The sequence below is a fragment of the Hemitrygon akajei genome, chromosome 3 (genome assembly GCF_048418815.1).
Source record: "Hemitrygon akajei chromosome 3, sHemAka1.3, whole genome shotgun sequence".
NCBI classification, from domain to species: Eukaryota; Metazoa; Chordata; class Chondrichthyes; order Myliobatiformes; family Dasyatidae; genus Hemitrygon; species Hemitrygon akajei.
Window position 1 is genome coordinate 100,807,181 of NC_133126.1, and position 15,923 is coordinate 100,823,103.

The window sequence follows — 15,923 nt, forward strand, 5'->3', positions numbered from 1 at the left end:
GCTTCACAAAAATGATTCCAAGATTGATTGGGTTGTTATATGAAGAGCATTGGGCCTCTATTCACTAGAATTCAGAAGAATGAGGGGTGACCTCAGTGAAACCTATTCAGTAGTGAAAGGGCTTGATAGAGTGGATCTGGAGACGATGTTTCCTATGGTGGGAGAGTCTAAGACCAGAGGGCACAGCCTCAGAATAGAGGGGTGTCATTTTAGAACAGAGATGAGAAATTTCTTTTGCCAGAAAGTAGTGCATCTGTGGAATTCTTTGCCATAGGCAGCTGTGGAGCCTAAGTCTTTATGTATATTTAATGCAGAGGTTGATAGATTCTTGATTGGTCAGGGCATGAAGGGATACAGGGAGAAGGCAGGAGACTGGGGGTGAGAAGAAAATTGGATCAGCCAAATGGCCTAATTCTGCTCCTATATCTTATTTTTAAAACTTGTTTTGCAACAGCAGTACTGTGCAAGACACGAAAATCACTATAATTTACAAAATAGTGCAAACTACGAATAACAAGGTAGAGTTCATGGGTTCATGGACTGTATAGTATTGCAAAGAGGGCTTTTAATGAGGCTACCACTTCTTGACACACCAACTGTTGAAGTCCTCGAGGGTGGGGAGGGTTCTACCCATGAGGAATTTGATTAAGTCCACAATTCTTTGCAGCCTCTTATCCTGTATTTTGGAGGCTCCATACCATGCTGCGATGTAACCAGTCAGGATGCTTTCCACCCTACATCAATAGAAATTTGCAAGTCATTGGTGAGATACCAAATCAGCTCAAACTCCTAATGAAGTAGAGCTGCTGATACCCAGGAACTTGAAATTGCTCACCTTTTCCACCACTGACCCCTTTATGAGGACAACTTCCCCTCCAGCAGTCTGCAGTCAGGTTCTTGGTCTTGCTGATGTTCAGTGTTGATGCTACCCCATACAACTTGCTGATCTATCTCATTGCCGTATGCCTAATCATTAACATATTCCTTGCAGGAGAAGGTCATAACAAGCTAAGTGACAGATATATAGAAAAAGCTTTAAGATAAAATGGAGGGATTTAGAAACGAGAAAATCTGCAGATGCTGAAAATCCAAGCAACACACACAAAATGCTTGAGGAACTCAGTAGGCTAGGCAGCATCTGTGGAAAAGAGTACAGTTGACATTTCAGGCTGAAACCCTTCGGCAGGTCTGAGTAGAGTTAAAGGTGGGGGGAAGGGAGAGAGAAACACAAGGTGATATGTGAAACTCGCAGGGTGGAGTGCTGAAGAAAAGATCTAGGAAGTTGATTGGTGAAAGAGCTAAAGGGCTGGAGAAGAGTGAACCTAATAGGAGAGGACAGAAGGCCGTGGAAGAAAGAAAAGAGGGGAGGAGCACCAGAGAGAGGCGATAGGCAGGCAAGGAGATAAGGTGAGAGAGGGAAAATGGGATGGGGAATATCAAGGGGGGGGATTACAGGAAGTTTGAGAAATCGATATTCATGCCATCAGGTTGGAGTCTACCCAGATGGAATACAAGGTATTGTTCCTCCAACCTGAGTGTGGCTTCATCACAACAGCAGAGGAGACAGCAGAGGAGACCAAAGATTGACACAGTAAATGACCCCAACAGACTCACAGGCGAAGTGTCGCCTCACCTGGAAGGACTGTTTGGATCCTGAATGGTAGTGAGGGAGAAGATATAGCATTTGTTCAGCTTGCAAAGATCAGTGGGGAGGAATGAATGGACAAGGGAGTCACGTAGGAGTGCGATCCTTGTGGAAAGCAGAAAGTGGGGAAGAGGGAAAGATGTACTTTGTGTTGGGATCTGGTTGGAGATGGCAGAAGTTACGGAGAATTATGTGGTGGATGTGGAGGCTGGTGGGGTAGTAGGTGAGGACAAGAGGAACCCTATCCCTGGTAGGGTGGCGGGAGGATGGGGTAAGAGTAGACGTGCTTGAAATGGAAGAGATGCGGTTGAGGGCAGCGTTGATGGTGCAGGAAGCAAAGCCCCTTTCTTTGAAAAAGGAGGTAATCTCCTTCATTCTGGAATTAAAAGCCTCATCCTGAGAGCAGATGTGGCAGAGTCTGAGGAATAGAGAGAAGGGGATAGCATTTTTGCAAACAACAGGGTGGGTAGAGGGATAGTCCAGGTAGCTGTGAGAGTCCGTACGTTTATAATAGACCTCAGTAGATGAGCTGTCTCCAGAGATAGAGACAGAGATTGAGAGGGAATTAGATAGCTTTGAAAGCCCACATGAATGTGATAAAGCAGATAAACAGTGTAATATGTTACTTGACAATAATATACTTTGGTCGCTATACCTTGTAATATTCATTGGTCTCCAGTGTAAAATGGGATTGTGTTCTGTTGAGGTTCTTTTTTTGTAATTTATTTTTTATTGAAGTTCATCATTAAACAAACATTTATATAAAATGTATTTCAAATACTGTACATATATATCATATATTCATATTTGCCACAAATCTCCACATAATATTTATCTGAGGTATACACTTATAGAAAAGAGAGAAAAGAAGGAATAAGCAAAAGAAAACAACTATGTACAAGTAGGGAGTGATTTTTTATTAAAAACAGCATATTCATTGATTTGTGAGAATAAAATCAGGCCTATGCGATGTAATGTAGTTAAACTATTTTTCCCAGTATGAATCAACTTGTTCTAACTTATGATTAACAGATGCTGTTATCTTCTCCATCTTGTAAATGTCCATTGTAATTTCCATCCATGTACTTAAAGTTGGGCTCTCCTGTGATAACCATTTCCTAGTAAGAGTCTTTTTACCAGCCACCAACAGTATATTCATTAAATATTTCTCTTTTCAACCATTCTTGAGGTATATATTCAAAATATATGGTCTGATTCTCTAAGGGTATTTCACATTTGAAAATGTTTTGTAGGGCATTATGTATCTCACTCTAATAGTCTTTGAAAACAGGGAAATCCCAGAAAATATGATAATGGTTTCCATTTTGACTTCCACAATTTCTCCAGCAAACAGGGAGGTTACTATCATAATGGGATTTCTGAGAGGGTGTAATAAAGTATCTTATAAAGCTTTTCCATCCAAACTCCCTTCATTTCTGTGAACTGGTACACTTCCGTTGATATCGCCATATTTTTCCAAGATGGTGGCGCAACACAGCTTTACAGCAGCCACTCCGGAGCTGATTATCTGTTGTTTGTGAAGTGGGGTGCCGTGCGCAATCATAATCGATTGAAAACAGACATGGGAGCATGGAGGAACATCTGGAAATCTCCAGGAAGACCTTCTTCGTTGCTGCTATTGCTGTGAGGTCCACGTCTCTGCTGGGAAGAACAGGCCTCCAGTCTCGGGGTCGCGTTGCCGATGGCCATTGGCGGGGCCGTCTTAATACGCTTGGCAGAGGATGGTGCTTGGAGAAGCTGTGCCGGAGGGCACGGTCGTCGGCTCGGAGGTTCGACGGACTCGGAGTCCGCTGCGGTCAGGTTGCTTTCGGTGTGTGCTGTGTCTGCGAGGCTGAGTTGGGCGGTGCCGTGGAAGTCCATAGCGGGGGTATTCCCTTCTGCCGCTGGCATGGGATGGTGAGTCTGTCAGGACCCTGGGGACTTGTGGAAACTGTGTGGTGATTTCTTTTGAACTTATAGTCCTTTAACATCTTTGGACTATTTTTACTGTGCCCATAGTCTGTTTTTTTTTTATCAATTATGCTATTGTTTGCACTGTTGTAACTATGTGGTTTTGTGTAGGTCTTGTAGCTTTAGTTTTTGATCTTGTTTGTCTGGTGGATTTGGAGCTCCTTTCCGGGGAACACGCTAAGACGGTAGCACGATATTAATATGCAGCAGCCTCTCTGGACTCTGGATTGGGGATTGCCAAACGTTATGTGGATTTTCTAGTGTAGTCTGTTTTGTCATATGCTTTTGTGATATCATTCTGGAGGAACGTTGTCTCATTTTTTAACTGCATTGCATTTGTGGTTTCTAAATGACAACTGAATCTGAATCTTATTGTCCATTCTTCCTCAGATATAATTATCCCTCCTTCCTTCTCCCATTTTGTTTTAATGTATGAAGTTGAATGTGTTTTAAGATTTGACAAACCCTTATACATGCTTGAAATGATTCTACTACCGTTATCTGAATTACATGCTTTTCTAAATAGCTCTATCAAGCATGTACTTGCCTTGGTTACATTTTTAACCCTCCTATTAATATACTGTCGCATCTCCAAATACCGATAAAAGTCTTGTTTTTCTAATAACTGTTTCTCTTTAAGCATTTCAAAATGGAACAGTGTTCCTTCTTTCATTATATTACAAAGAACTGTTATTCCTTTAGCTGTATAGTCCTTAAATCTAGCATCCAGTTTATTCGGCGTAAAATTAGTTCAGCTTTAGTTATGCCAGCGCATCGTATTTTGTTCTTCACTTAAAGTGGGTAACTCTAGAGAATTCAGGAAGGTGTCAATTTGGGTTATGCTTCCCCCTGGAACTTTGGAATATAGAGTTTTGTAAAACACTTCAAAAGCTTCTTGAATTTCATTTAGCTTTTTTTAAAATCATTTTTTGTACTTGGATCCCAAATTCTATGAATTGCATTTTCTGCTATCTTTTTTTAAAGTTTCCACACCAGTATTTTCATAGAGTCTCTGTTTCAGAAACATTAGATTTTTCCTGATTTCTTGTGTAGCCAAACTATTAATTTTATTCCAATTAAAAAATTTTCCTCTAATGTATCCTGTGCCAAACTCAATTTGGTTTTTTTCTAGTTCCTTCAACTTATTTTGTAATTGCTGTTTTATTCCTTATTTTATTTTATTCTTAGATGAAGATATCGCTATTATTTTCCCTTTTTAAAAACATATTTTATTGTTTTATGTGAACAGAAAAAAAGAAAAAATATACAGCACAACCACAAAAACCACAACCATTGCAAAATCAAATTAAATATTGAGCAGCAAAAGAGAAAATAAATATAAAAACAAAAAGTAAACATACACAGCAGAGGTGCACCGCACCAAAAAACCTGAATCCTCACCCCATAAGAAAGTCCAATACAGGGCCCCATATCCTTTCAAAGGTGTAAAGTGTTTGCCAGTTCTCTCAGCCACAGATTGTACGTAGGCACTGAGTCCATTTTCCAGATTTGCAGGATTAACTTCTTAGCAATCACCATTCCAAACAATACAGCCACTTTTTCATACTGAAGATAGGGAGCTTGTTGCTCCTAGGATGGCTGTGAGTGGGTTTGGTTCCCACCGCTTCCCATAAGCCTCAGAGAAACAGTAAAAAATACTTTTCCAGTATTCATAAAGCTTACAACATGACCAGAATTAATGTGACAAGCTACTGTTCTCAGATTTACATCTGTTACAAACTGATGAAACATCAGGGTAGAAGCTGTGCAACTTTTCTTTGGAATAATTGAGTCTATGTAATGTTTTAAACTGTATGAGTCTGTGTCTGACATTGACCGAACAATCATGTAAACTCTCACCCCAGACCTCCTCTGTCAGTTCTACACTCAATTCATCCACCCATGCCTGTTTAAAACCTGCAGTATTCACCCAAGCTCCAATATATAGGATCTGATAAAAATAGGATACTGCACTACGAGTAACAGGATCAAATTTATTTATTGCCTCCAGGGACTCATGTTTGTCTAAAGCCTCGAAGTTAGATAGATAGATAGATAGATAGATACTTTATTCATCCCCATGGGGAAATTCAACTTTTTTCCAATGTCCCATACACTTGTTGTAGCAAAACTAATTACATACAATACTTAACTCAGTAAAAAATATGATATGCATCTAAATCACTATCTCAAAAAGCATTAATAATAGCTTTTAAAAAGTTCTTAAGTCCTGGCGGTAGAATTGTAAAGCCTAATGGCATTGGGGAGTATTGACCTCTTCATCCTGTCTGAGGAGCATTGCATCGATAGTAACCTGTCGCTGAAACTGCTTCTCTGTCTCTGGATGGTGCTATGTAGAGGATGTTCAGAGTTATCCATAATTGACCGTAGCCTACTCAGCGCCCTTCGCTCAGCTACCGATGTTAAACTCTCCAGTACTTTGCCCATGACAGAGCCCGCCTTCCTTACCAGCTTATTAAGACGTGAGGCGTCCCTCTTCTTAATGCTTCCTCCCCAACACGCCACCACAAAGAAGAGGGCGCTCTCCACAACTGACCTATAGAACATCTTCAGCATCTCACTAGACATCGAATGACGCCAACCTTCTTAGGAAGTACAGTCGACTCTGTGCCTTCCTGCACAAGGCATCTGTGTTGGCAGTCCAGTCCAGTTAGGTATATAATCTTGAATTTGTAAATATCTAAAAAAAACTAGATGCAGGGATACTGTAAACTTGTAACTGCGCAAATGAGGCAAATTTTCCATTAATATATAGGTCACCTACACTACAGATGCCACTCTGTTTCCAGGTGGAGAAAATAGTATAATTCAGGCCAGGCAAAAAGGAATGATTGTTGCAGATCGGAGTGCCAATATAAGTTTTTGGAGCCTTAATGTGTAGTTGAATCTGCTTCCAAGTTCTTATAGTACTGCTGACTAAAACGTGACTTATTAACTGCAGTGGGGCTATTAAGGAGAGCTGGTAAGGAAGTCTTCTCACAAAGCACTCGCTCTATGAGTAACCATGCTGGGCACGAGTCTGAGGTAGGGGGTGGGCCTTTTTTCCACCATGCAAGAATGGATAGGTGGGCAGCCCAGTAATACATTTTAACATCTGGTAGGGCAAAACCACCTGCTTCCTTGGGCTTTGACGTGTGCTTTTTAGTAATTCTAATGACTTTATAATTCCAAATGAAGGGTATAATAATTGAATCCAGTTGCTTAAAATGTGACTGAGGAATAAAGCATGGAATTAACTGGAAAAGATGAAGAAATTGTGGCAGTACAATCATCTTGATTGCGTATTATTTTCCCTCTTAAGACAGCCTTCAGAGTATCACATAGAATGGGAGGTGAAACCTCTCCATTATCATTGAATTCAAAGTAAAGACCAATTTATTTTTTAAGTTGTTCCTTAAAATAGGGATCATTGAGTAGACTTGAATTTAGTTTACAAATAGTATTCTTTGGTTGTAGGTCAAAATCAACATAAATATGTAGGTGCATGGTCACTTTCATCATTTGTCCCAATTCCACAGGTGTTTATTTTGTCTTTATCTTTCCAAATGTTATGAAATAGTCTATTCTTGTATATACAGAATGTGGGGCAGAATAACGAGTGTAATCCCTTCTGTCAGGGAAAAGGTCCCTCCATATATCAATTAAACCAACATCCTCAAAAAGTGTATTAACTTTCTTATGTAAAGATTTTGTTTCATAAGTTTTTCTATTGGAAGAGTCGAAGTTTGGTTGTAATTGTAAATTTAAGTCTCCCCCACATATCAGGAGACCTTCTGTTTCCACTACCATAATATCCGTAATTTTCTGGAAGAAACTATTATCACTTCCTGGGGGTACATATATATTCAATAGAGTAACTGAATTTCCATCTATATTTCCCCCTTACCAGAATATATCTGCCTCCTTATCTCCCATTTCGAATACTTTTTTCAAAATTTAGCTTGCTTGAGATAAGAATAGCAACTCCGCTCCTATGTCCTGATTTATCTGAGGAGAAAAACAAATTAGTGAAGTCCATTCTTTTTAGTTTTACTGCGTGATTGGATTTACCAGCCCATTGACATTAAAAGAAATGAATATTACTTATATTACTTTGTCCTTAGCCATGTGTATTTATCTGCAGTATATCATTAAAATTAACAAAATAGAACTTAATCGATCTACTCCCTGAGCAAATAAGAACCAAGAAACGCAAATGAAAGAAAGGTACCAAAGGTGTGATACTAAGGCTGAGGTCTCTAGTAGATGACCCTAGGTTGAGCTAGAGGAAACATCTAGCCGTGGGGGATAGCCCTTCCTACCTGTGAGTTGAGGACCCTCACTGCAGTGCTCATAAAAGTTAATGAAAAAATCTAAGTCCATTACACAGAAAATACTTCCTTATGTATTCTTCCCATATATATATATTCTCATTTAGGTGGGGAAAAAGGAGTGAATGAATGAATAAAAAATAAAATAATTGAGTAATATAAAATCCATATTGTAATATGTACTTCTTGAGATATGTATAGCACTGTCTATTTCTGCTTCTGTTTAGTTTATCAAAACTTTTGAAATTAGTCAGACCTTATGGCTCTTCTGGAGGGGTGAGGGCTGTCTTCTGAAAACTCAGTCTCTTCCTGATATTCTTCTCTTGCCTTCCTCTCTCAATTCTCTCACTTTTCCCCAAGCAGAGTGGAATAGCTGCTCAGCCATGTTTTCCCTCGGTTTAATCACACTAACAGGTAACCCTCTGTCCTTCATGTCTGCAGTCGCCTCTTCCACTGTCCGATATAGTTGTGTCTTGTCTTCATAAAACACTCGCTGTTTAGCAGGGTGCGGAGTCTGGAAGCTAATCCTTCTTTGCTTTAATACTTGCTTCGCTTTAGAATATTCCTTACGTTTCTGCAAGACCACTGGGGGGTAATCTTGATCAAAATATATTAATTTCACATTCAAAAATACCTTCTTTTTTCCCAGGCCTTGCGCAGAAACTCTGCTTTGGTTTTGTACCGATGGATTCTAATCACTGTTGGCTGTGGCTTATCCTCCCTGTCTCCAGAAGGCCTCGGGACGAGCGCGCGGTGTGCTCTCTCAATATCAAGTGCCATGGTTGGGGGAAACTCCAGTGTGTCCTGTAGCAAATTTTCTACCAACTCCGCCACAGGCAACCCCTCCGCTCCTTTGGGAACATTTATATCCTGATATTCTTCCGTCGTGACCTTACTTCTTGGTTGAGTAGTTTATTTTCTTGTTGATTTAACACTTTTATCATCTTACTTAGCGTCTGTTCCACATTTTGAATGCCATCTTCCACCTTTTCAATTTGTGTCTCTGCCACTGTGATTTTTTGATTAACGTAGGTGAGCTCTGACTTGATATCATTTAGTTGCTGTTTTATGTCTTTTTGGAATTCCCGTATCTCTTGCAAAATTTTTAATAAATTTGCTGCTTCGCCTGAACGAGGCACAGTGTCAGCCTCGCTGCCACGTGCTCGTGTTGGAGAGCCGCTTGCTGCAACCCCCTCGTCTGCAGGCTCCGCAGTGACGCCTTTTTTTAAAATCTCAATTCCTTTTTCCCATTCTTGCCCTCTTACCAGTTCAGATATTTTTGAGGGATCTAGTATTTTGCAGATTACCGGGGCAAAATAAGCGTTTTTCCAGAGGAGGTTTATTTTAGGCTGCCATTCTGAACGATGACGTCCCCGGAACCATGTTCTGTTGAGGTTCTATCTCGACAGTTATTTGGACAGCTTATTATTAACTCAACACAAAATGATGAAGGAACTCAGCAGGCCAGGCAGCATCTATGGAAAGTCCTGCTGTAGGGTTTCGGCCTGAAATGTCAACTGTGCTTTTTTCCATAGATGCTGCCTGGCCTGCTGAGTTCCTTCAGCACTTTGTGTGTGATGCTTGGATTTACAGCATCTGCCAATTTTCTCCTGTTTGTGGTCTTATTATTAGCTCATTGCTATTTCAAACTTGGTGCAGTCTTGGTTCTTCTAAGTCATGTGGTCGTCTTGGATAAGGACCCATTTTAGTGCTTCAAATAAAAGATCTCTGAAGACCGTTATGCAAGATTGGATGTATTTCATGAAGCATTCGGTTATTAGATTGACATGGATTGTCTAGAAACATTTATATGGGATTTAGTTGTATATCGAAATTCAGCAGCAGTTCAGTAAATGTAGTGAGTAATGCTGAAACCAGTCAGCAGGGAAATTAGTTCATCTTGGAACAAGCCAAACAACAACATAGGTGCTTAGCTTTCTTTGCCAGTCAGTAGGGGTAGGCATGAAATGTAGTGATAACATTGCATGCAAAATTTATTCTATTGAAGTCACCCATTAAATTTAATTGATATAACAATTTGTGGACTGCCTTGTACCAAATGTAGTGTTTATTAAAGTTCCAAACAAATATCCATTTTGATACAATAGCAGGAAAACACAAAGTAATTTGTAATAAAATGGCTTTAAATCTTGAGGAGTTACCTTCTGTTTTAAAATTGAATCTGTAACAAATCTGCATTGGAAAGTAATTTCCTTTTCACTTATTTCCCTGGGTACTTTTTAGATACTGTGAGAGAAAATTTAATTTTGGAATTCAAAATAAGGATTGCTACAGTGTTTTTCATTGTTTCCAGTTATCCAAAGGAGCTATCCCATTATGATAGTAACCTCCCTGTTTGCTGGAGAAATTGTGGAAATCAAAATGCAAATCATTATCATATTTTTTGGGACTGCCCTGTTATCAAAAATTCTTAGAGTTTTTAGACACAAGACATCTTTAAATATGAAATACCCTTGGAGAGTAAGACCATATATTTTGGATATATACCTCAAGAATGGTTGAAAAGAGATAAATATTTAATGAATATACTGTTGGTGGCTGGTAAAAAGACTTATTAGGAAATGGTTATCACAGGAGAGCATAACTTTAAATACATAGATGGAAATTACAATGGACATTTACAAAATGGAGAAGATAACAGCATCTGTTAATCATAAGCTGGAACAATTTGATTCATACTGGGAAAAATGGTTTAACTATATAATGCCTCATAGGCCTGATTTTATTCTTACAAATCAATGAATCTGTTGTAAAAAAAAATCACTCCCTGCTTGTACATAGTTGTTTCCTTTTGCTTGTTTTTTCTTTCCACTCTTTTCTATAAGCGTACCCCAGATAAATACTTTGTGGAGGTTTGTGATATATATGTACAATGTCTGAAATACATCTTATGGAAATGTTTGTTTGATGATGAACTTCAATAAAAAAAATTACAAAAAAAAAGAAAATGCCAAAAATGTCAGGCAGCAGAAAAGCTAACATTTTAGGCTATGACCTTGTAACCCCTGTAACATTAACTATGTTGCTTGACATGGTGAGTATTTGCACCTTTAGTGTTGGAGATGCACCTCCAAATTGTATATATTTTCCCACAAATAGCATTGTGACAAACAAATAATATATGATTTTGTCTGAAGGGAAGTTATTCATTAGAGTAGCTACAAGAGTTTCTCAAATACTTGAGTGCCATGAAATCTTTCATCCAGAGACATTTTTCATTGAAAAGATGATATCTGTGATGGTGATGCACTTCAACAGTGCTACTGTGGATTCCGTTAGCTTTTTGCTTGGATCTCCAGTGACTTATGATCTGCTGATTCAAATGAGAATGCTATCATTGTAATGGTGACCAAATCTTTCAACAGAAATATATGCAGACTAATTTTATTTATGTATTTAGCTGTGAAAAAAGAGCACTTACTAACTTCTCTTTTTAACTTTCTTCTTTCCACCTACCCCACCCACCCCACCCCACGCTTCATTTGGTTGACCTATCCAACATTTTATTTGTTGTTAACAAATAGTCTTGTTTGGTATTTTATGGCAACTGTAAAGCAGTGCACAATCTGTTCATCTTTTTCTCATAACCTTTTCTATACTGTTATCAGTCTTTCCCCAGTAACTCTCCTAAAACTGGGCAAGTGTTAGCAATAACCCTTGACTCATCACTGGTGGAACTATTTAAACCCATCTAATGGAAAATGGTTTTAAATACAAGCAACACACACAAAATGCTGGTGGAACGCAGCAGGCCAGGCAGCATCTATAGGGAGAAGCGCTGTCAATGTTTTGGGCCGAGACTAACGTCGACAGCGTTTCTCCCTATAGATGCTGCCTGGCCTGCTGCATTCCACCAGCATTTTTTGTGTGTGTTGCTTGAATTTCCAGCATCTGCAGATTTCCTCTTGTTTGCTTTTTAAATACAAGTAACTTTGTTTACTTCAGAACAAAGTCTTAAAGATTTTAGTCTTTTGAATTAGAAATCTGCCTGCCAGTGTATTACTTTCCCTTCCAGGTCTTGTGTAACCAATCTCTCTGATCTCCTCTGCCTCAGGAGAGATCCTAACGGTGCAGAAATCGGAATCCCTGCCCAACATCAGTTTTTCAGCCATTTACCATAGCCGCCTCCTCTTACCCTTGTTAATACATGGCACTGGAAGTAATCTGGGGATTACTACCTTTGAGGTCCTGCTTTTTAATTTCTTCCCATAGGGAGCTTCTACCTCCTGATATTTACTCTGCAAACCTCATCCCTTTCTCTACCTGTGTCATCTATGCCAGCATGCACAACAACTTGCTGCTCTCCTCTCCCTTAAGAAATATGGTGCATCATGGTTAACTGGCAAGACCCTTAATCTCTTGGTGTGTTTGACATGCATAGTTGTCAAATAATAAGGAAATGTTAACTGACCAATATTAATCACCACATATGATTGAAAGAATGTAGCATTAGGCAGGATGTATTTTTGGAAAGTGACTGTGCTCAATATAAGAACATGACATGTACTGTAGGTGCTATAGCATCTCCCTATGTAAATAGCAGAATCATTCATTGATTGAAAACTGTTTTTACAAATAACAAGACCAATATTTGAAGGGGTCAAGAATTTTATGGCATAAAGGATTTTGTCTCATCCTGCTTTTGGAAGATCATGTTGGTAAATTAGTCCCTTTCTCTTGCTCATCCTACTTGCTTTTAAATTTTTTTCAACTTTAACTGTTTGGCTTTTGAAGATAACAATGGAAGCTGTTCCCAACTTTTATATAAGCAATGCTCTCCAGGTTACTAACCCATTTCCCTTTAATCCAGGGGTTCCCAACATTTTGATGTCATGGACCCCTACCATTAACCGAGGGGTCTATGAAGCCCAGGTTGCAACCCCTGCTTTCATTGATAAAACTGCTATCAAACGAAATACTTTTTAATAAGTTACAGAATTTTCTATCTTTAATTCCTCACCATGAAAAGTAGACTATATGAGGTGTCTTTGTGCTTGTATTTTGACAGAATTGCTAATGCTTCTCTGGTGCCAGGAGATCTGATGAAAGAAAACACTGATGAGGTATTGCAAGATGAGCAGCTCAGTGATGGGGAGAATGCTATCCCAGACATAATTTGCCCTGAAAGGATGGCAGAGTCTCAAGGATCTCAAAACCCACAGACACCCTATGTTGGAGAGAAGGATGTTTGGGAAGAAATGGACATTAACAGGAACAAAATGAAGACCTCTGGCTGTAAGGTAAATTAGATTTGGTGTCTGGAATAAGGACAGCAGACTTTCAACGATGAAGCAAAGCCATAATGTCACATTTAAATTGGATTTCTGCTCACCATCTCTAACAAAATCGCAAATTATGCTTGCTTGGAAGTTACCTTATTGAGTTGTTGTTAGGAATCCATGAGTCTACTGCATTTGCAGCAATTCTGACATCATAGATATTTCACGTTAATTTAAGTTGGCTCTTCCCAGGCAAGCATGAAAAAAATCTTCAATATAGATCTTACAAAATAGTGAATAAGAAATTACTGACATTCATAATTTTGGACTCCTTCTTGATTTGGAACTTCACACTTTGGTTGCCTCAGGTATGCAAGCTAATGTTTTTATATGAAAAAGGCTCACATTTCTCATGAGAGGGAATGGGTTCCAGGAAGATAAATGGGAGAATGAAACGGACAGGAATGCTTTGCATTGACTTAATGGGCTAAATGGCTGTCTACTCCGTTTAAGAAGTATTTAATGAGTTTACGGGGATTAATATGCAGAAACTGGGAAGAAAATAATTCAGTGATTTGACATTACAGGGATGTTCCCAGGACTTGAGGACATGTGTTATAGGAAACAGTTGAATAGATTAGGACTTTATATCTTAGAGTGCAGGAAAATGAGGAGAGATTCAATAGAGGTATATAAATTTGACGGATATAGATAGGGTAAATGCAAGCAGGCTTTTTCCACTGAGGTTGGGTGAGATTCAAACTAGAGGTCAAGGGCTAAGGATGAAAGGTGTAAAGTTTAAGGGGAACATGAGGGGAGCTTCATTCAGAAGGTAGTGAGAGTATGGATGAAACTGCCAGTGTAAGTTCAAAGGTTCATTTAGTATCTAAGTATACAATTCTGCAATTTTTTCTTCAGATAGCCATGAAACCAAGAAAGAAAAGAACAGCAGCACAATCATCAACCCCCAAATCCATCCTCCCAGCACAAAAAAAGAGCGAAAATGAAACAAGCACATCAACTCCCAAATCCCCCTCCCTTGCACTAAAAAAAAAGAGAAACATAGGGTGAAAAACAGAATACAGCAAAACCATAAGACCGGGAAAAAAAAGTCCACAGTCCAAGTCCACATTCAAAACGCAGAAAACCTGGGCAAATTTTTCCCTCTTCATAGCAGAGTGATCTCACCAATGATTTTTTTAAAAAAGCGGTCTCCTCTCTCATAGCAGAGTGATCTCACCAGTGTTTTTTTAAAAAAAAGCGGACAGCTGGTGTTTCAACCTCCCTTGTCACTTTAATCAATGAACAAGTTCAAAGTAAATTTATTATTAAATACATATTTGTCACATATACAGTGGATTCTGCTTAATTTGTCCATTGGTTAATCGGGGCAGCTGCTTATTTGGGATAACTCTTAAAGAACAAAACCTAATGGAGAAAATAGCTGAGATTCCCTTTGCTTATTTGTGACACTATGCAGCTTAATTGGGACAGGAGACTGTTGCTGAACAGGTTCAAAATGGTATCAGTTGCGTGCACTTGCATTTGCAAGCAAACAGTTCTTAAATAGTGTCAGTTGCTTGTGTTTGTGTTTAAGAAGCAGAGATTTTTGTCACTGATAGTTGGTGAGAAATAAGCAGTAAGACCATTTGGAGCTGATTTGCTCATTGCGGCTTCAAGCATTCAGGCTTAGAGATGCCAGAAATGGCTGGGATCGAAGATAAAATGTTTTCACTGCTTCAACAAGTTGGGAACTATAAAGAATTTGAAGGCATTGACAATCACCTTTAAGATTTGGAGGACGCTATTGTCGATGGCATGATGGCTGTGAAGTCTGTCCATTTTCTGTACTAAGTGTCTGCTGATTTTGTTCATTTACCATCAAAAGAACACGACACAAAAAAAGAAATTTATTATCAAAGCACATATATATCAAGGTATATAACCCTGTGATTCATTTTCTGGCAGGTATACTCAATATATCCAATAACTATAATAAAATCAATGTAAGACTGCATCAACAAGGTGGATAACCAGTGTGCAAAAGACTGCAAATACAAAAAGAAAGTAAATAAATAAATAAGCAGTAAATATTGAGAACTTGTTATGAAGAATCCCTGAAAGTGAGTTCATGGTTTGTGGGAACAGTCTAGTGATATGGCAAGTGAAGTTGGGTGAAGTTAACCCCTCTGGTTCAAGGTCTTGGAGCTAATTGATTAGCTTTAAGGGGATAATAGTATTGAATCCAGAGCTGCAGTCAATGAAGAGCATCCTGATGTATGCACATTTACTGTCCAGATGTTCCAGGCTTGAGCGAAGAGTCAATAAAATGGCATCTGCAGTTGTTGTGGATGTATGTTCGGTTTCAACTTGTAGGAGAGTTGCATGGATGGGAGGACTATGGAAGGCTGTGGTCCAGGAGCAGGTCTATCAGCCCTTGGGAATATCAGTGTGAAAAAAGGGCAGAATCAAAATCAGTTTTAGCATCACTGACATATGCAGGGAAATTTGTTGTTTTGCATACTTTAAAATTACTGTAAAATACAATGAGAATGTATAAAAATAAATAGTGCAAAAATAAAGCAAAATAGTGAGGTAGTGTTCATGGGTTCACTTCAGAAATCTGATGGCAGAGGGGAAAAAGCTGTTCCTGAAACACGTGTCGTTAGGCTCCTATCTCATCCCTGATGGTATTAATGAGCATACCCAGTGGGTAAATCCTAGAATGTGTAAGAA

At 38.9% G+C, this 15,923-nt stretch overlaps 1 protein-coding gene across 4 annotated transcripts in view; it reads left to right on the forward strand.

The window, feature by feature from the left end:
* Nucleotides 1-15,923, forward strand: part of LOC140725256 (tau-tubulin kinase 2-like) — a 363,522-nt gene that overhangs the window by 209,516 nt on the left and 138,083 nt on the right. For all 4 annotated transcript variants that reach the window (XM_073040487.1, XM_073040490.1, XM_073040489.1 and 1 more), the window contains exon 11: nucleotides 12,977-13,208. In XM_073040487.1, coding sequence (XP_072896588.1) covers nucleotides 12,977-13,208 — 232 coding nt within the window. The remainder of the gene's footprint in view (nucleotides 1-12,976; nucleotides 13,209-15,923) is intronic.